The 21,731-nt window shown below is 43.2% G+C and overlaps 3 protein-coding genes across 3 annotated transcripts in view; all 3 read left to right on the plus strand.

Annotated features, from left to right (window-relative positions):
- Positions 1-1,229: 1,229 nt before the first annotated feature.
- LOC308155602 (MOB kinase activator 1B-like) lies at positions 1,230-6,918 on the plus strand. Its single transcript, XM_080528967.1, has 6 exons — positions 1,230-1,485; positions 2,483-2,649; positions 4,333-4,426; positions 4,518-4,651; positions 4,923-5,086; positions 5,245-6,918. Exons 1-6 carry the CDS (start codon positions 1,472-1,474, stop codon positions 5,320-5,322), a joined length of 651 nt encoding a protein of 216 aa, XP_080385093.1. The 5' UTR covers positions 1,230-1,471; the 3' UTR covers positions 5,323-6,918.
- A 695-nt stretch (positions 6,919-7,613) lies between these two features.
- On the plus strand, positions 7,614-14,567 carry dck (deoxycytidine kinase; the record flags this gene model as incomplete). Its single annotated transcript, XM_080528966.1, has 7 exons — positions 7,614-7,701; positions 8,069-8,184; positions 12,249-12,442; positions 12,591-12,738; positions 13,062-13,177; positions 13,649-13,748; positions 14,469-14,567. 7 exons carry the CDS (start codon positions 7,614-7,616, stop codon positions 14,493-14,495), a joined length of 789 nt encoding a protein of 262 aa, XP_080385092.1. The 3' UTR covers positions 14,496-14,567.
- A 2,917-nt stretch (positions 14,568-17,484) lies between these two features.
- Positions 17,485-21,731, plus strand: part of LOC308155592 (electrogenic sodium bicarbonate cotransporter 1-like) — a gene marked incomplete at its 5' end in the record, with an annotated part of 36,546 nt that continues 32,299 nt past the window's right edge. Inside the window, 1 exon segment of the mRNA XM_080528955.1 lies at positions 17,485-17,504. Coding sequence (XP_080385081.1) covers positions 17,485-17,504 — 20 coding nt within the window.

Raw genomic sequence — 21,731 nt, forward strand, 5'->3', positions numbered from 1 at the left:
CGAGAGCTCAATCAATGGTTGAGAGGCATTTTATGATATCATTTTAAAAGTATGGTAAAGCCATTAGTGGTCAATCACAGTTCCTGTCTGTATCAGTGAAAACTATTTACACTGTCCAGTCATGCAATGAGTTCAGATGTGACATCAAACCATTCGTTTAAAAAAAAAATCCGAAGTGGTTATTTTCTATTGAGGAGGAAAACAGGTGAACTGTCGAGCAGAGCATACAAACACGAGCAATATGAATTAAGATAAGACTCTTTTTGAGGCTGTCTATTAAACACGTAACACGTGCATATCACATATCATATTGTCCAATATATCCCACTCGCATGTAGGCTCCATGATGTTCCCAATTCTGATTCATTCAAAGAGGATGATAAACAATATTTTTCTGTAACCAACAACTAAGTGAGAGGTGAAATACAAATGCATTCTGAAAGATTAAAACATGACAAATGAAAGGAACACTCATTATGCATCTAATTCCTTGTACTCTGTCAAGGCCTACCCTAATTAATTTCATAGTAGTTAATTCTGTCTTTTTACACAACAATCTCCAAATTATTGTTCCAGACTGCCCTCTGCTGGTGAAATCAAGTCTTCAAAACCATCAATGTGTTAGCGCTGTGATTCATTTATAATAATATACACTAACCAGAGAACACCTAAGGGCTGTGCATCTCACCTTGAAATAAAATGACCCCCTCAGTTTGGTTAAAAGTTGTGTAAACCTTCAAACTTGAAGGTTTGTGCATGTGGAAATTAAGTTGCTGTTATTTACGCTGTTTGTTGACCCCATGTGCAGAAATCATTGAGTGGCGTTTACAAAATTATCAGATTGATTAGATGAACCTTCAACCCTTGCTTTTTTGTGTGCCTATGGTGAAACCAGAGATTAGTGGGTGTTTTCTTTGAAACTAAAGAATGGTGAAACATCTGACGGTTGAGCCCAGAGTAGATAGAAGGTTGCGCCTTATGAATACACACGCCTAATGTTCCAGATCCTGCACTCGCGAGAATGCGAACCATGGCCGCGTTTGTAAATTCGCTCTGGAAATCTGATCAGCACTCATGGAATGCCTCTTGTCCAATCAAATTACACGGTCCCTTTATGAAGTTGAACCTAATGTGCGCTCCGGCGCTCTCAGAGCAACTTTACGAACGCAGCCATGATTCTGGGTCGTTTTAAGAAAGCGACAACAACGAATGCTGCGCGGACTGCAGTTTGCCACATCTCAGCAATTCGGGCGTTTTACATTTGTGAATACTACTATTAGAAAGCTATAGATGTTGTAGAGCTATCTCACGCGAAGCGAACATTTTGTATTTTGACTTTTTTGTTAGGGACCGCTAAAGAGTCCGAATTTGACGAGTGTGCACTAAAATAAAGCCACACAATCATTGGTATTGGTCCACTTTTGACTTCACTGTTAGTCAACTGCGGAAGGTTCTCCTCCTTTCAAGAGATATGAACTTTCTATTGTGAGTAACGTCATGTGTTAACGCCATCTCTAGCTATTATTGTGTCTTTAAACGGACCTTTTCGTGCATATGAATAGGCTAGTTTAGCTGCTGCTGCTCAGTTAGCTAGCTACTAGGCTAAGCTATATATTGTATGTAAGTGCTACGCTACCATGGCTGTAGTATAGGTGTTGTGTAGGACAGAGTGCAAATATGACATGATCCATGATATTGTCTGATCCATGATATTGTCTGCATGTCCAACATGTCAAGTAAGCTGGTAGCCTACGTAGTCACCCTAGTTAGCTAGTAGCACCCATGCCAACATGTCCCAGCTGTTGTTTCTGACTAGCTAGTATATCACTATTTACACTTCTGGTTAGATGCTAAACTGCATTTAGTTGTCTGGTACTTGTTCTACGCATGACAATAAAGTTGAATCTATCTGTCTATCTGTCTATCTGTCTATCTGTCTAGATTCAACTTTATTGTCATGCGGAGAACAAGTACCAGACACCTAAATGCAGTTTAGCATCTAACCAGAAGTGTAAATAGTGATATAGAATGTGATGGTGATAGGTACAGTATGGCAAGCACGGTAGTTATAGAGGTATGTACAGGAGAAAATGGTAGTAAGCTATGTACAGTATGGTGTATACAGATGTATAAATATAGGCTGTGTCAAAAAGAGGTGTGTGCAAAGGTAGTAGCTAGCCTATATGTAAACAGCAGTAGTGCCCAGGGTAATTGAGTGTTCACATTGACCAGGGGTGTGTGCAACCAGCGAGACTAGTGCAAAGGTCAAATTGGCCTCGATTACCAGCTGAAGCTAGCTATAATATATTCAGAGTGTGTGAAAGATCAGCTTTTTGTTTTTTTGTCATTTTTGACTGAGAAGTTGTAGTTCCTTACTATTTCCCCCCCACATTAAGTATACTGTACATCTGATTCCGTCACTCCCTTCTTCATTTCCCTCCCTATTTGTTATTAAATCGTATTGCCTTTCTTTGACTCACAGTGGAAATCGCCCGTCGAAGACCTTCAAGCCCAAGAAGAATATTCCAGAGGGTTCTCACCAGTATGAATTGTTGAAGCATGCTGAGGCTACACTGGGCAGTGGGAATCTTCGTATGGCAGTCATGCTGCCGGATGGGGAAGACCTAAACGAATGGGTGGCTGTCAACAGTAAGGGCCAGGTCCACTTCTCTAGCTCCCATATAAGCCATTAATTTACTACAACATAGTTGTTATGGATAAGCTCCCACTAAGCTACCCAAACCATCAACCACCAACGTGCCATCGACTAACCTTGTCTAACCTTGGGGATTGATAAATCGTTGGAAGTTAGGACATACGAGTCAAACCGGCAATCGCTTTGATCTAATGCAGCAAGAATCTGCAATTCTCAGGAGCTTTCTGTGAATTTAACTATCAGGCCAGCATTTTAACATTCACCCCACGGACTATGTATTCTTGTCTCTGTAAAAACCAACTGTGAATGTTAAAGAGACCTGATTGTTGGCTCAGTCAAGGCTTTGTTTGTTATCTCTTACATCAAGACAAATGACTCGGCCAGCGGATGTCTTATTTCCTCCAGCACACATCCGATGACCTCACTCAGTGGACAGTCTGGTTTTCTGCAGCGAGATTAACAAACAGAGCCTGAGATGCCTGTCTGTCACGGAAGATTGAGTGTTAGTTCTCATGTTTCCAAGCAGGGAAGGACAGATTGATCGATGGCACTTAGCTCTGTTATTCACTTTAATGTTATACTATATACTAGGGACACACCGATACCACTTTTCAGACCAAGTACAAGAACTGGGTACTTGCTGGTACTGATACAAGTAATTAATAATACCATTATAGTCCTAACAATGACTTTTCATCAGCTGTTCCTCACTTTCTGACTGTAACATTAAATATGTGACAGGGTCTGGTGTTTTGGTCCCCAAGTCGGCAAGGTTACAGATTATGAAAGTGCAGATTGTAAGCTTTAAAATGATGTCATACATTGAAATCTGAAAATAGTTTGAAGAAGATATGCTTATTTGAATGTTGGTACACTTCAAACCAAATACTGGAGAAAATTGCTCTTAATCAAAACAGACACGTTTGCTACCATTGCTTTGGTAGCTAGCTAGTAGCTGACAAAAAACATTGCTATGTAACATCTAACTGCATGTTTAGCACATCACAACATGCTGATAGAACATGAACATGCTAAAAACACATAACTACACATAACTAGATGATCACACAGTCCTTGCTTTTGAACAGTCCTAAAACGTACCGTTGTTTACAAGCCATTTATCACTAACACTCACCCGAGTACAAAGCAGGAAGGCAGATGATACAGTGAATCAAAAAAAGCTGAATTTGCTGACAAATTACACGTATTTAGTGATCCTAAAACTGTTGTTTGTTATATTGAGTGGGCTGTAAGTATGAAAAAAAAACTAAAAAGATTATCTTCGCGACTTGACGATTCCCGACTTCTTAGTTGTTACCTCTTTCACCAGACCCTGTCAGATATACAGAAGTTTGCAGTCTGCTCTACTCTTGTCGTCATCATCGCTTATCCTAAAATATCTCCAAACTGCTGACATTGCTCCTCCTCTGCCTACCTGCTATGAGATGTTGCGTTACGTTGGCGTGGTATCGAGAGCGGATGTATCGGAGTAGTTTTCCGAGTACATGAGCATGGTAGGGAGTATGAGTATTAATACTGGTATCGGTATCCCTACTATATACTGGGCTGTTGTATATAGTAGATAGTAAGTTATGTAGGCTTATGCGAGTGCTTTTTTCTGCATGAAGGACGCACCGCGCACATTTAATGACAGTGATGTTTGTCTATTTCCCCAGCCGTAGATTTCTTCAACCAGATCAACATGCTGTACGGCACAGTGACAGACTTCTGCTCTGAGGCCAGCTGCCCTGTCATGTCTGCTGGTCCTAAGTAAGTGTGTGTGCGTGTCTGTGTCTCTGTCTGTGTGTGTGTGTGTGTGTGTGTGTGTGTGTGTCTTCATGTGACTTCTCTTCTCTTGTAGATATGAGTATCATTGGGCAGATGGAACAAATATCAAAAAGCCGATCAAATGTTCAGCTCCCAAGTACATCGATTACCTAATGACCTGGGTGCAAGACCAACTTGATGATGAGACGCTGTTCCCGTCAAAGATAGGTTAGTCATGCCCGCCATTCTGTCATAACAATTGTTTTCTCCCCCCAGACATTCACAGATGTCCATTTAAGTGACAACAATAGGTTGGAAGAGGGTTTACTACTTTGTTTATGGTCTTAATCAGGATACTAGTCCTATGGGACTTGTTTGTTATTCTCAGATGTCGTATAGCTAACAATATCTCCATTACACTGCTATGCTCTTGAAATAACGAAGTGTCCCTCAAACACACATCTTTTAATTCGTTTTCACAATTGCGATTGTACCCAAGGTGTCCCCTTCCGGCGGAATTTCATGTCCGTGGCGAAGACCATCCTGAAGCGCCTGTTCAGAGTCTACGCCCACATCTACCACCAGCACTTTGACTCTGTGATGCAGCTGCAGGAGGAGGCCCACCTCAACACCTCCTTCAAACACTTCATCTTCTTTGTTCAGGTAAAAAAAAACACCCACAATGCACTTGGCCAGTCATTTCACGAGAAGGACAGCTGCAATGTGTTTTGGGAGAAGGACCGTTTTACTGTGTAAATGGAGAAGGACACCTGCAATGTGTAATAACATGTTTTTCTTATTTTTTGTTTTGTTTTATTCAGGAGTTCAACTTGATCGACAGGAAAGAGCTAGTCCCACTACAGGAGCTGATTGAGAAACTGACAACAAAGGACAGATAAAACATGAGGGATCCCTGTGGTGGTCTACGATCATGCCTTGGTGATATTCATGCAGTATGTGCTACCATCTGGGGAGATGCTCTTTACAAGCCAAGACCAGGAGTGAGGAGTAGTCTGGCTCTGTCATTGACATCCAGCCATTATAGGTACTAGGGACTTATTTCACTCAGATGTTCATATTTAGACATGCCACAAGTGAAGGTATAGGGACATTTATGTAAAAGGAAGAGAGTTCTAGGTATATACTTTTTTTTCTCGTTTTTTTTTTACATAATTGATTGTTGTTGGTGATCATTTTGCAAACCAACTCTTTGAATCAGGTTGATTGCCCCTTGGTCTTGGTTACTCTGGATTTGGTAGAATGCAGGCTTGTTTAAAGCCCCAGTGAGTCCCCAGAACCCACCAACAGCTCACACCATTCCCAAGTGCCTGACGTGGCTCACGCTTCCTTTAACAGAACAGTAGGGACAGACATGCAAAACATGTTATGCTAATGATGATGGCTGAAAAATGATAAACATCTGCCCTTTTTTTTTCTTCTCTCTGGAAGATATGCATCATGTCATGAGCTCTACTACTGTACTTTTGTAACCCAGACAGGGCACATCTGTTCTTACTTGTCTTACCAGCCATGAAGCACTTTGTAACAATGTTCCTGACCTCTCTTTTGCCAGAATGTTTATCCCCACTGTCTTGGAGAATCATGTCATTTACTATACAATTTGGTATTGTTCTCCCCCACAGAATGTTATTGCAGTGCTGTGAGATGTAATAGCGCACACTTGTGTGATCTCTTATGCCTTTGCAGGGTCTGATGAGTTGTTTGTTGCTGTGCTACAGACAGCAAAAGCATGAAATGCATTTTCCGTTATGAAAATGTATACTATGCAACGATTGTCCCGGTACGCCCCAAGGTTTATATTGCACAAAAGAACTGTCATATCAAAACAATTATTATTTCCATGCCAACAAAATGGGAATTTTGCATAATTCTAAGAGTAGTATTTTACATTTAACTGGTCTATGTAGGGAATGAAACACTGTATTGCTGTTTAATGACCTGAATAGACCTAGAGTATGCAGTAAGGCAATGAAATGTAGTTCAGATATGCTATTTTATTTTCCTATCTTTTCAGAAAGACATGACATGGACATGTGGCTGCTGTTTAGACATTTACAGTACACTGTAAATACATATGGATAGACATCTTGTTGATATCCTATTTTAGTAGTAGTTTGGGCTTTTGGCCTACTACACCACACTACATCATGTCTATAATGGTCCTTCCCAATCCTCCCTATCATATATTGTACACTAGGCTAACCTGTTTTGGTCATTTTGTTTTATTACTTCTGAAAATTAGCATGATGTTATTGTTTAGATCAGAAAGCTAGAAAAGCCATCTGTTATGCCTCTCTGGCACAATATGGAAATGCCTGTTTATAGTAGGAATTAATACCTGTATATTCCCCTCACTGTAATATAGAAAACTGTCAGATGAATTGGTTGTAAATAATGACATGGTTAGGGGGTTTTCAAAGCTACTGAACTGTAAGATACTGAATGATGTTTGATAAGGCTAATTAAAATGTGTTCTTTGATTTTTTTCGTTTTAAATAGTCTCGAATGAGAAAAAGTAGGATGTTTTTGCAGTTTACACTCACTGAACACTTTATTAGGAACTCTATACTAATACTGGGTAGGGCCTTCCTTTTCTCTCAAAACAACCTCAATTCTTCTTGGCATTGATTCCACAAGATGTTGGAAACTTTCCTTTGAGATTTTGATCCATGATGACATGATTGCATCACGCAATTCCTGCAGACTTTTCAGGTGCACTTTAAAGCTGTGAATCTCCCATTCTACCACATACCAAAGGTGTTCTTTTGTTACGGCGACAGGAATATGTCAATATTCGCGCGCAGATAAGTTTCACACGCTCATAAAGTTTCATACGTTTCATAAACTCATACATTTCACACGCAGGAATTATGTCAATCTCGCGCGCTTGCAGTTATGTTCCACACGCGTAAAAATGAACTTTATCTGCGCACGCGCTACACTTATTTACGTCCGCGCGAATATTGACATTTTCCTGTGGGTGTACTACAAGTGTTCATAATATTAAGAGTTGGGTGAGCGCATGAAGGCGGAGCTATCACCACATGACCGTACAATACAGTGGATGACAGCTGTTGGCGCCAACGTTTTTCAAACATCACAACGCGCTATCTAGGAACTGTACGAGCTGCAGAAATAGTCATAACAGGGAACAATTCATTGCTGAAATATGTCGCCGTCGACGAAGAGATCATGTCCCAGTCCTAACGACAGCACGGAGAAGAGAATAAAACGGATTTCAGTAGAAGGCAATATTGGTAAGTCCACATAGGACCACCTTCCAAGTTTGATTGCAGAGATGGCTACTGCAACAGAAACCGAGTAAATAGATTGTTGCCTTTTGCAGTTTTGTTTTTATTATTTACTGAACATATAGATGGAGTGCGAGTGGAAGTGCCTGTTGCGACCGCATTTTGCATTGAAATATAAAATAGCCAGCGACGTGACAAATGAGCTCCCATGTCGCGAGCCAGCATTTTAGGCATACATATAGCTAATTAAGGAATTTCTGTAATTTTTAATGGAGCAATACATATACACATGACTAAACAAACGTGGGAGAACAAATCATTCTTAAGAATGATGATGTTGAAATGATTGAACTTCCGCGTTCTTTCTCTGCAGCGGCGGGCAAATCCACATTTGTGCGCCTTTTGGAAGAGCAGAGTGGAGACTGGGAGGTAGTACCAGAACCAATCGCAAGGTGGTGCAACGTACAAACAAAACAGAGTGATTTTGAGGTACAGTATTTCACTTTTTATCTTATCTATCTCAAGGAGCACACACACACACACACACACACACACACACACACACACACACACACACACACACACACACACACACACACACACACACACACACACACACACACACTGTATTATTATTAATCTATTTGAACTGTATTCCTATCCTTATATTATCTGCACTATTGAGAGGTATTATTATGTATTTATTTTTGATACATAAATTGACACCATTGAAAATGGACAGCTACATGGTATAACTATAGGCTATTGCCCTGCAAGGCCATGAGGACAATTCACCGCAATGAGTCCAAAGGAGAACGGCAAGTTTATTATCAATATCAATTTTAAGTGAGTTTAAATTGCAGAGCAAAAAACGGAAATATAGTTTTTATGTTCAATGATTAAGAAACTAAACATGGACAATTTTAAATAATTAAAAGTAAATCTTATCATTATTATTTTAAATTGGCGCTCCGCTGGTGGAACGAGCTTCCCACTGCTGTCAGGACTGCAGTCACTACCTATCTTCTGCCGTAGACTGAAGACCCATCTCTTCAGGCTACACCTTAACTATCCCCCTTAACTAGACCTCTTCATCCCCTCTACTCCCCTGTACAGTTTCTCTATTATACATTTTAAAAAATAATCTTAAATCTTCCTTTTTCTAGCATTATGACTGCCCCTGGCCCTAGCATAGATTATATTTTCTTATGATGACTGATGGATAGATGATTCATTTACTTAGACAAATGCATTTGTTGTAAGTCGCTTTGGATAAAGGCGTGTCTGTTAAATGGAATGGAATGGACTTTATTTGTCATTGCTACAGTACAGGTACCAAACAACGAAATTTAGGAGGGGTGGCTCCCCTGGTGTTAGGAAAGGAAAAAGAAAACACATTTTAGAATGTCAGAAATGTAGATAAATGTATTTGAAACACTCACTGACAAGAGACAATGTGCAGTGACTTGTTGAACACATCTTATTGTTAGGTTCAGCACCATCATTCTGACTTGAAATGGGAGTACCTGGCAGTCTTATTTGTTCCCTAGTTGTCATAGCCAACCTTCAGTAACCTCCTCTAGGAGCTTAGAGCTGGATCACAAGACCGACCCTGTCTTGTCCAGCATTGCAAACAGCAGGAATTGATCTGAAATGAGATTAGGTGCATTAATCCCTGGAGGAATGAATTGATGCTGCATCAGTGGAACGAGTCAGAAGGACTGTGGCTGTTGTCATGGCTAAGCTGCCAATGGAGATCTGATCAGAAGGAGTGGACAAACCATGGTCCCTCATGCACCCTGTTCTCCTGTGGAGATGAGACGGGTATGGTCCATTCCAAAATCGTTGTTTGGGCCATCTTGGCAAAATCTCTTTTGATAAAGAGACCTGTCTGTGTCTGTGTTTCAAGTTTTTAGTTGTTATGTCACACCACACAAGTCGTGACGTTAGAATTATAAGGTTCTATCAAAATGTTTGTAAAAATTGAGTTTTTTACATAATCTGATCCATTAGATGTTTATTAATGCCTGTGTGGTGTTATTTAAAAAATGTTGACATTTTTGAGTTACTAATTCATAAAATACAAAGGTTCCATCTCATAATGGATTCCGAATGTAAAAACTTTGACGCTCAATATCTCTGAACTACCCTAAATGGAGATAGAACCTTATAATTCTAAGCTCACGAAGTGTAAGAGAGTAAAATTATTCGGCTTCGGTTCCTGACATTGCAGCACAAGACAATAAGGCAATAGGCATAATTCAAGATAATATATTAAAAACATGTAAAAAATACTACATTACATAAGTGACAAATAAGATTATGTGTGTGCATGTGTGGACACGTTACATGTACATGTTATTTAGGCATTGCACCTTTAATGACGCTGGGATGTTGAACTGCGTTGAGAATGCAGCTGCCATCTGTCTCCCTCTACACTGGTGTCTTTGTATAGATTACACACCCAGGGGAGCAGATGGCCCTGCTGTGAACAGCTGAGCATGGAGCTGAGCGGAGGCCTCACCACTCCTACCCTGCCCTGCCCCAACCACACCCACCCCAGATCAACCCTGCCCCAACCACACCCACCCCAGACCAACCCTGCCCCTGCCCCAACCACACCCACCCCCCAGACCAACCCTGCCCTGCCCCAACCACACCCACCCCAGATCAACCCTGCCCTGCCCCAACCACACCCACCCCAGACCAACCCTGCCCCAACCACACCCACCCCAGACCAACCCTGCCCCAACCACACCCACCCCAGACCAACCCTGCCCCAACCACACCCACCCCAGACCAACCCTGCCCCAACCACACCCACCCCAGACCAACCCTGCCCCTGCCCCAACCACACCCACCCCAGACCAACCCTGCCCTGCCCCAACCACACCCACCCCAGACCAACCCTGCCCTGCCCCAACCACCACACCCACCCCAACCCTGCCCCAACCACACCCACCCCACCCCAACCCTGCCCCAACCACACCCACCCCAGACCAACCCTGCCCCAACCACACCCACCCCAGACCAACCCTGCCCTGCCCCAACCACACCCACCCCAGACCAACCCTGCCCTGCCCCAACCACACCCACCCCAGACCAACCCTGCCCCAACCACACCCACCCCAGACCAACCCTGCCCCAACCACACCCACCCCAGACCAACCCTACCCCAACCACACCCACCCCAGACCAACCCTGCCCCAACCACCCCAGACCAACCCTGCCCCAACCACACCCACCCCAGACCAACCCTACCCCAACCACACCCACCCCAGACCAACCCTGCCCTGCCCCAACCACACCCACCCCAGACCACCCTGCCCCAACCACACCCACCCCAGACCAACCCTGCCCTGCCCCAACCACACCCACCCCAGACCAACCCTGCCCCAACCACACCCACCCCAGGCCAACCCTGCCCCAACCACACCCACCCCAGGCCAACCCTGCCCCAACCACACCCACCCCAGACCAACCCTGCCCTGCCCCAACCACCCCAGACCAACCCTGCCCTGCCCCAACCACACCCACCCCAGACCAACCCTGCCCTGCCCCAACCACCCCAGACCAACCCTGCCCCTGCCCCAACCACACCCACCCCAGACCAACCCTGCCCCAACCACACCCACCCCAGACCAATCCCAACCAGCACAACCCTGTCTGGTCAAGGCGCTCTCACTCCCTCTTTATTTTAAGCACATCGTATCAATTAGTAGTCTATTCCTAGCTGTTACACCCCGATGCCTACTTTATAAATAACAGGATAAATTTCCACAGTGAAACACACCAGATGTGTAACCAGTGCTTGACCACCATTCAGTGCAGAGTTTCCACATTCTTTGGCTCCTTTCCCCACTGTTCCACTCAAGGCGCTCAGTAACCTCTTAATCCTTGTTGGTGTCTTCAGTGCTCCTCTCTATGCATAACCACAGCTGTCCAGAGTGCGATTACAACCACAGAGTGCATCATTCCCCATGAGCTTGAGAATGATTTATTTAAACTGAGAATTTGGCCTCGCCATTATTTAGGTGGACCTCTAGAGGGCGCAATACAGGACATTTTCTGTTCCACTGACGGCATTTAATGTGAGTGTTTGTGAGCACGGACCCTCCCGACGCCCCCAGTTCTCCCAGACGGTTGATTGAAGGCCCGAGGGTTATCACATGAGGGAGAGGTACTCTCAGAGGCCAGGGGCACATTCACTGCTCACCAAATGATCAGACTGTGTCACATTTCTCAGTAATGATTATGGCCATGATTATCACATATACACACACACACCCACACCCACACACGCACAAATAGTCCACTGTATCTGGATTCACAGTGATATTTACAAGGGCACACAGACATACATTTTTAAATACACACATACATTTTTAAAAATGGCCGTGGGCAGTGATGTCATTGTTCTGTGTGGTTGTTCCTGAGACAGTTCTGTGGTTTTGTAACGGTGGTGGTGGTCCGCAAGGATATCTCTCCACCGGATCTCTTCGCCTCCAAGCCGTGATCTCACCCTCTCTCTCTCTCTCTCTCTCTCTCCTCAGGAGCTGACCACGTCTCAGAAGAGCGGGGGGAACGTGCTGCAGATGATGTACGAGAAGCCAGAGAGGTGGGCCTACACCTTCCAGAGCTACGCCTGCATCAGCAGGGTGCGCGCCCAGATGAACTCCTCCAACGGGAAGCTCCGGGAGGCCGAGAACCCCGTCCAGTTCTTTGAGCGGTCGGTCTACAGCGACAGGTATAATGGACGGAACCAAGAAAATGTCTGCTTTCTCATTGGAGAAACTCTCAAAAGGAGAGGCCGTGGATCAGGATACTATTCCCATTTGTATTGATTGAACAGTGAACCTCTAACGATTCCTCTTGCACTGTACCTTTTTGTTCAGGTACATATTTGCAGCGAACCTCTACGAGAGTGAGTGTATGAATGAGACGGAATGGGCCATCTACCAGGACTGGCACGGTTGGCTCCACAAGCAGTTTGGCAAACACATCGAGCTGGACGCTATCATCTACCTCAGAGCTCGACCTGAGGTAAGCACCCAGCTAGCCTCGCCTTCCAGGCCCATTACCAAACTGTCACATTTCAATTGGGTTATATAACACTGTAGAGAAAAGCTCCATGGAACACTGCTTAGTGCTTGCAAGAGTCGCCACGATTGTAAAAAACCTTCTGACTTCAATGATCGTTGAACGCGGTGACTTTTGCAAGTAAGCAGCGTTGCATTACTTTGTTTTCACCTGCAGTGACAATATCCGTTGTGCAAATGCTTTCTTTATTCAATTGGATTATAACAGACATGAATTAAGACAAGTGATCAAAATAAATGTGTGTGTGTGTGTGTGTGTGTGTGTAGAGGTGTTTGGAGAGGCTGCATCTGAGAGGCAGAGAGGAGGAGCAGGGCATTCCTCTGGAGTACCTGGAGAAGCTCCACTTCAAACACGAGAGCTGGCTGCAGCACAAGACCATGCGGTAAGACATACACAAACTGCCTCGTAGGTCTTCTCACTGTGTGCATGCGCAGTGTGCGTATGTGTGTGCGTGCGCACGGCAAACGCGCAAAGTTTGTGAAAGAGCGTGAGTTTAGGGAGCTTGTTATGTTGTCTGTCATACGTTGGGGTTTTCCGTGTTGCAGTTATGTACTGTATCCCTGTCTGTTTAACATGTGTGTGATTTGTGTGTTGGGAGAATTTGGGCTTGCAACCTGAAACATTGTGAGTCAGTACTACTAATGGGGGTTATAAATGGCTCAGACAGGAAAGGGCCTTGTTTCTCAGGTCAATTGTGAGCTGAGGATTTCCTTACAAAGATGAATGTCTTCCCTTTTAAAAGTCCCCCACTCCTTAGGGAAATAACCTTAGCTGAGAAGAAAGGATGTTGTTTCTTGCGTAAGCATTGTTAGAAGTCACTCACTGCATGTCCCATTTCCACCCTCACCCACAGCATGGAGTTTGAGTATTTGAACGATGTGCCGATCTTGACGCTCGATGTGGATGAAGATTTTAAAGGGGACAAAGTCAGGTGTGCGGACCTGGTTGAAAAGGTGAGCCTCTGCAAACATTGTTTTTGGAGGAGAACTTGTACTGGCGTTTTTTAAATACATAGTCTTTATTGAGGAGCAGATGCTACTGTATTTAGCTAGATTTGTTTGTTTTGTTTTCTGAAAACATGCTGTATGGCTGTATAGAGCACTCTGTCAAAAAAAAGAAAACCTGTTCTATGACTACTGTTGAGCTTCTTGTAGAGGAATGGTGATAAAGATGCTCGCGCGCGCGCGCACACACACACACACACACTCACACACACACACACACACACACACACACACAGGTTTCACTAATGGCCTTAAATGAGGCCTGAAAAACAGCTAATGTAGCTGTTTTATGTTGATGGTAAACACCAGCAAAAACCCATTAGGAAGACATGTGTGCAGTGTGCACACTCAAACACAGTCAGTAGAACAGTACTATGAAACCTTGAACAGCACCAGCTTGCCGTGCAGTTACTGTTATTCTCCAGGTCCTAGACCAGCAAAGTTCTTAATTTAACGAATTTCTACGTCTTTCACCCACACTAGACACATTGATTTGACAATTGTTACTCTCAGCGGCTCTGAGTTGTGGGTTGCTGGGTTGTGGGGAGAAATTAAGTACTACTTAAGATACAAAGCGTTTTGGAAACTGACCCCAGAACTTGACCCTGCTGATGGTACTATTAGTATTTGTGGTGTGCTAACAGCCTGTCATACTTGGTGTTCCTCCAGGTCAAAGACTTCCTCTGCACTCTGTAAACATCAGCAGATGACCATCGGTGCCTGGAAGAGGGTGACACATGAATACCAATGTGGAACCTGTCAAACAATGACACTTGATTTTTTTATGATTGATGACAACAATCATTTTAAATGTTCAATAATTTTAAATGTTCACAAGCCTTAAGGTATATTTTTGTAATGTGTTGTTCTGTTATATCTGTGCTTTATTTATCATTTCCAATATGCATTGAAAGGGAAATGAAGACAAAAATTATTGTCTTCTTTTTAACTAACGTACAATAAAATATTGCTATAAATATTATTTGTGTTTGGGAGGTGCCTCTTTAGGAAGTGTGTGTGCGTTTTAAGAGAATGTTAAGAGGGTTATGGACATGATATATTCCTTATTAAGAGGGTTATGGCTATAATAGTGATCACATGACCTAGTGACACAAGTTAACATTAAGTTATATCTGACTCCAAAAGAGAATATAAACAGTATGATTGACGATGTGCTCGGCCCTGCGTTCCAGACAGTAATACCTGAGCCAGGCGACTCACGACAATCTCAATAACTTAGTGAAACTGAAACTATTGCTATGCAAGAGTTGCAAGGAATCGTGCGGTACACGGTAGTAGGCAACAATACCTAAAATGCGACGACTGTACGAGTTACCAACTATCAACAAATAGAAATCAAGTCAATTCTATGTAAAAACGTGATCACTTATGTCCTGGTGAAAAAAACCGTAGCACACGATATTAGATTGTGGCAAATAGGAAGAATGAGGATAACGTAAAAATAAATACAAATAATTAACAAGACTGAATGGACATTTCACCACAAGTCTTAGGACATAGCGGTATGCTAAACCATACTCAACGAATGTAATTGTGTCGCCTGCCTAGACCAGTATCGAATGCAGGAAACCTGTCCTCCAGGATTTAGCGTTTTTTGTGTGATGTCTGCAATGAATTGATCATGTTAATTTGAACTTAAAGCAATGTGTTCAGTTCTAATAAGAATGCTATTGTGTTCTAGCACCACAGTGCATATTCATGTGTGTGTTGATTGAACCGGATACATTGCATTTGCAAGCCCTTTTTAGGGGGAAAAGTTATGGTGGTTGTTTACAATTGCAAGCCCTTTTGGGTGGTGAAAGTCCAACCCATACAAAATCAATAGCCCTTCCAAGATGCTGATTCTGGCGATACATATACAATAGCATGGCATTTGCAATCCAATGTTGTCAGGATAGGCTAGAGATACTGCAGGAAAAGTCCTGCAGGGCGTCGCCACTCTCCTGTTTCAATGTGATCGTTAGTGTGAAGATCATTGATCGCCAAACAGTACTGTCATTACAATCAGACACATGCATAGTAGTAGTGATGTTACGTTCGAAACCAAAGCTCCGGACCTTGGGTCGAACTCGTTCAGCAGGATTATTCCAAACAGTGTTCCGACGCTCGTACCCCTTTGCCAGAACCACGTCATCAATGACGAGCGAAGCTCCGTTTCGTCGCACGACCTCCTGATTGGTTTGGTATCAGTGTCGCAGCGAAACCACACTCATTCACGCTGCTCGAGAGCTGTAGGCTACAGGAGACCGAGTGCTTCTATTAAGTGGAACCAGAGAGAAAAAGCATGGACACATTTTGGCCCAGTTATATAACTAAGCACGGTCAATTCCAAGTTATAAGAAGCACTTTCACAGCCCATCTATCATCGACATCATCTATAATAATTTGGCTGCTCTAAATTATTATTTATAATGATTAAAACAGGTGATCAACAGGTGCCATTAGTGGACAGTAGGCCTACACTGTGTTGAGCAAAGCCTCGAGTAATGAACCGATTTTCGCCACAACTGGCTGGAAAGCGTGAATGCATCAGAAAGCTTCGTTTCCCCATCACAAGCAAAATAGATAGATCGATAGAAGATAGTGTTCAAGAGTTATGTTCCCCCACACACAAGCATGTGTCTCCTTCTCCAAATCCACCTACAACCGTCAGTCCCCTGTGAATTCTGGACAAATGAACTCTGTTAATGACCAGAAGATGGTGCTCTACTGTCTAATCTAAATCTAGGTTCGGTCTCATGCGCTGTGGATGATTTATTAAAATCAATTTGTCTGGAGGAAAGTTGATGTGACCCATTGGTAATCTCACAGCGTAGGTTGATCTACTGTAACAAACAGCAGTGGGCCTGCAATCTAAACAAAGAGGCTTAATAGGTTGGCTGAACCCTATAATGAACTTTGTAGAGAGATTAAGAAAAATCATGGTTTACCAAAAAAACAATGTCAGGTAGGTGCAGCGAAGATTCTGATCATTATGTTTTCAAGTCAGTGCTGGAATTCATTAAACTCATTCTCGCTTAATCACTTGACCCATTAATTCATTTCCACCCATGAATGCTCTATAATTTAATAGATAATAGAAGTTGAAAGACACATAGCCTATCAGTTTCACCTTGGCATCATGTTTTCGTTTTTTTCTTTTCGTTTTTTTTTGCACAGTGATGTTGACAAATGAAATATTGGAACGAAGTGTGAGAACAGAAATTTCAGGGCGACACACAGCTCTAACTTTTTGACCCCTACCTCCCACTCGTGGCGTGACGTTGAAAGAGGGATGGGACTTTAAATATGGAACAAGACACGCTGCGCACACATATCTGCATTCGCTTCCAGCGAAACACAACAACGATCACCTCGAGGACTTACAAAGAATGATGGGATAAAATCAAGCGCGATATGAATAATCTATGCGTAGTTTTATCAATAGATTGTAGATTCGACGAAATATTGATTCCTGCCAGATAGTTAGTTCTATGCATTTTCACTGGATAAACTTAACAGGTAACTTTTTCTCCTGTGAGTCTCAAGTTAGTTTCTCAATTGAGTAAGAACCCTGGTACTTCGAGACAGACGTCGCTTTGGTCAAGGCTATCTCATAGGCTACGATCTGGACGTCGACTTTCTGGAGTAATCCTTGAGGAGAGGCTGGATAAACCATTGCAAAATGAGCACCGATAAAAACAAGTGAGTATGAATCAGTTTTCTTAATTGACCGTACCCGAAAGTGAGATTTTTCATAACATGACTTTGTGAGCCAAGTTGGAGATGTCCGGTGGACTGCGCACGTTGCGCTTCAAATAGGCCTATTGCTCCAGTAAGTAAGTGAGGTAATTGAATATCATGTATCCTACTGCTGAATAGGCATAGTTCCAACGTGCGCTACCGGCATTCTGGAATCATAGACCAATGCGTAAATTGGCAAAAAGGCTCATTGCTACTCATACTGCATTACCTGTTTAAGAGCAGATGGTAACTTCTAAAATGTAACACCATGTAAGAAAGGGTGTAGTAGGGAATGATCTGTAATGTTGGCAATTCAGCACGCTATTTTCTAGATTCTTAGCAACACATATTGAATGCATACTTCAGGTCGGGCTAAAGCCGCTGGTTACCGCCGCTCCTGGGAGGTTTGAGCGGACACGGTAATCTGTTTTCCGAGAACCTGTCACAATCAATTAGATTCGTCTAAATCACACGAGGGAGCAGGTGTATCGCTCGTCAGGTTAATCTATATCAGTCTGAATATGGCCTTCCAATACTAGTCTACATTACCGAACTCCACAGAACGTGTGCTGCAGTGTTCTGCCTCTCATCTGACGCGCCTTCGTCCACTGTCCTGTGCCTGTTCAACAGTGTGCTGGCCTGTGCTAGACGCGCAAACTTGCGCCCAGGGGGAAAGTTGGTTTCTGTGGGTATCCTGCTTCCCTCAGATGCACTCCGCGTTTTAGTTTTGAGTATTATCATCATGGGTTATGATGCAAATGTATTATGGCCAGCCTACATTAAGTACTATGTAAGGAATATGTTTATGAAAGAGATGCGCTACATTTGACCAAATATTTGGATCCACCGCCCAATCAAAAGAAGTGTTGGTATTCCGGGCGGGGCGTGTTTGAATGTTTAATCTCATATTTGTATTTACTGTAGGTCCATATACTATGTCTATCTATTTAGCGTTTAAGCAACGTAAAACCTCCATCTCACCATGAATTGTCATGCACCCACGTCCCCCGTTCCCATACAAAATCTATGGTTCTTCCAAGGTGTTGGTTCTGGCGCCGGAACTGCACACCCTAGCCAACCTAAGAACCTTTAAAACAAGATGATTCCTCATTCTTCAGTCTTTATCTTTGTGGATAACATAGTAATCCGGTTACATAGAACATGTAAATCCTTCTTTCTGTCATCGTCATGTCATCTGTTTATCAGTGCGTTACTTCCTGGTCTGTCCTTGAGTAGAACCGGCCAGGTGCTATGTGGTTCAGATTGTTGAACCTCTCTGACTTCCTTGTATTTTTTTTTTATCACACTTGTAAAGGTGTTGTGAAAGGAAATTCCAAAAGGTATACAAGTTGAGTTGTGACGCTTGAAGACCTCACATCTACATAAACACATCAAAATCGCCACTCTAAATGGCTAAATCATGCTGCGCTGTCTGCATTAGGGTAAACTCCTAGCAGGAGGATGAGCTTTCAGGGTGGACCTCCCTGGTGGGATTGAGTGAGTCATGTAAGGACCTGAGGATGATCTCCATCCCTGATCCTGAGCTGCTGATCCCAGCCCCTCACGCACCAAGACACTAATCAAGAGGTCACCTATATGGTCTAGATAGATTGAGAGGTTCAAGCAACCTACCATGGTCCGCCACTGGATGGATTTAGATCTCTGCGCACTCTCTGTGAAGGGATTGGTTGGGGACTGCGTTCAGCATGTTTGACAGGCGAGACAGGTGAAAAAGCTTCTCAGGATTAAGTCAATATTGCTGGCAGTCATTGTTAGATTCAACACCTCTGTATCAAAGCCTAGCTCTGAGAAGCCAAACCAAAGCAGTCAGCTTGACAAAGGTGTGGAAAGTGTTAAGTACCCCCCATCGTATGTCTGGCGGAGCACAGAGGCCAAATGTGCACACCTTTTATTTGAATTCTCTAACTGCAACGTAGAGCTTTGTTCTGCTTCTCGTTTTTGGTTATAACCTAAACACATCACATATCACATCATATCTCACATATATCACAAACACATTTCCCCAGCCATTTATTAGTCTTGTATATGTTATCTCTGTCTGGGGTGTCAGAAGAAGTGGGTGAATGCTCTGAATGTCACAGTTTAAAAAAAAGAAGCGATCTGGAATCCAGGAAACATACCTCAATCCCTCATGTCAGCCCCATTCGTGTAAAAAAAAAAAAAAAAAGAGGTCTCCTTTCAAAATGGGAATGCCAAACTTTCCACACCTCTCCTCCACCCCTGGCGTTGGGTGCACCTCCAACCTTGTGCTACACGTTCCTCATAAGGCCCTCTCTGTCAGAGCCCTCAGCACGCAGTGATTTACTGGGTCCCGGAGTCCCGTTATCCCCAGCGTGGAGCCCTGCAATATGACCCACCTGCCCTCTCTCTCCCAGGGGTCCAAGGCTAGTCTGAAGGCCCTTTCTCTGTTCTGTGACCTGGCTGCCTCCACTCCCACTCCATCACGCCTACAATGCTAAAAGGTGATGGTAAAGGCTATGCTAATTGCTACATGACTCTATAAAGGCTATGTCCCTGAAATACAACGCGTGTCTGAGTCATAGGCTAAGCAGGTCAAATGTACTCCAAATTATTTACTTAAAACAGGCGGCAGTGCCGTATCAACTTCCTACAGATATCCCAAAGTGTCCATTACAGTAGTAGAAGAGAGTGACTTCTACTCCAGTTTAAAGCACTAAATGGGTTGGGGACCATCAATTATCTATGCAACTGGATTGATTGACACTGCTTTTATTGTATTGGTCAATCATATTGTAAATCCTATTGTACAGCACTTTAAGCTGTATGAAAGGTATATAAATATATATAAGCTTTATTTATATAAATCTCTCTCTCTCTCTCATTCATATATATATATATATATATATATATATATATATATATATATATGGCCTTGCGGTTAGACTGTCCGCCCTGAGATTGAGAGGTTGTGAGGTCATACCAAAGACTATAAAAATGGTACCCGATGCCTCCCTGCTTGGCACTCAGCATTAAGGGTCGGATTGGGGGGTAAGACCCTGCGACATACCAGCGTCATGTCCAGAGGGTGTACTTGTACATCAAGCTGTCTCACGCTATGGAAACAGGAGATTGTCACCTAAGGGCCTCCTCCTGCCACCTAAGCTCAAAAACCATTGGTTCTCAAGGCTACTTTATATATAAATAAATCAGGATTTTTTTAAAGAGATCCCTGCAAAATTATCAGTTTCTCTAGTTTGACTATTTATGTATGTGTTTGAGTAAAATGAAAATGTTTAAGATGTTGTCATTTAGAGCATTTATTTGTAGAAAATTACAACTTGTCAAAATAACAACAATAAGTGTTTTCAGACCTCGAATAATGCAAAAAACCAAGTTCATATTCATTACAACACAATGCTAGTGTTTTAACTTAGGAAGAGTTCAGAAATTAATATTTGGTGGAATAACCCTGATTTTCAATCACAGCTTTCATGCATCTTGGCATGCTCTCCACCGGTCTTTCACAATGCTGTTGGGTGACTTTATGCGAGAGTTGGGGAACATTGTCAGAGCAGAAGGAAGCATGTTTTCTTCCAGGACAACCTTGTATGTGACTTGATTCATGCGTCCTTCACAAAGACAAATCTGCCTGATTCCAGCCTTCCTGACGCACCCCCAGATCACCATCGACCCTCCACCAAATGTTACAATGGGTGCAAGACACTGTGGCTTGTAGGCCTCTCCAGGTCTCTGTTTAACCATTAGACGACCAGGTGTTGGGCAAAGCTGAAAATTGGACTCATTAGAGATGTCCCTACTCCAGTCCTCTATGGTCCAATCCTTATGGTCTTTTGCAAACCTCAGCCTGACTCTTTTTTGCTTCTCAATGATGAAGGGCTTTTTTCTAGATTTGCACGACTTCAGCCCTGTCTCTAGGAGCCGGTTTCAAACCGTCCTCGCCGTGCACTTCACCCCAGCTGCCGTTTGCCATTCTTTTTGTCTGTCACTTGATGTCATCCTACGGTTGTTGAGACATTTGAATGACTATGGCGGTCATCCCAGTCAGTGGACAGTCGTTTTCGCCCTCTGCCGATTTGTAGCTTTGTTGTCCCCAATCTCTGCTGTTTAACCTTGTTCTTTTGAACCGCCCTCTTTGCAATTTTAAGGATGAAAGTAACCTGACGCTCACTGTATCCCTCTGCCAGT

This window comes from Nansenia antarctica, assembly GCF_963989245.1.
Source record: "Nansenia antarctica genome assembly, chromosome: 4".
NCBI classification, from domain to species: Eukaryota; Metazoa; Chordata; class Actinopteri; order Argentiniformes; family Microstomatidae; genus Nansenia; species Nansenia antarctica.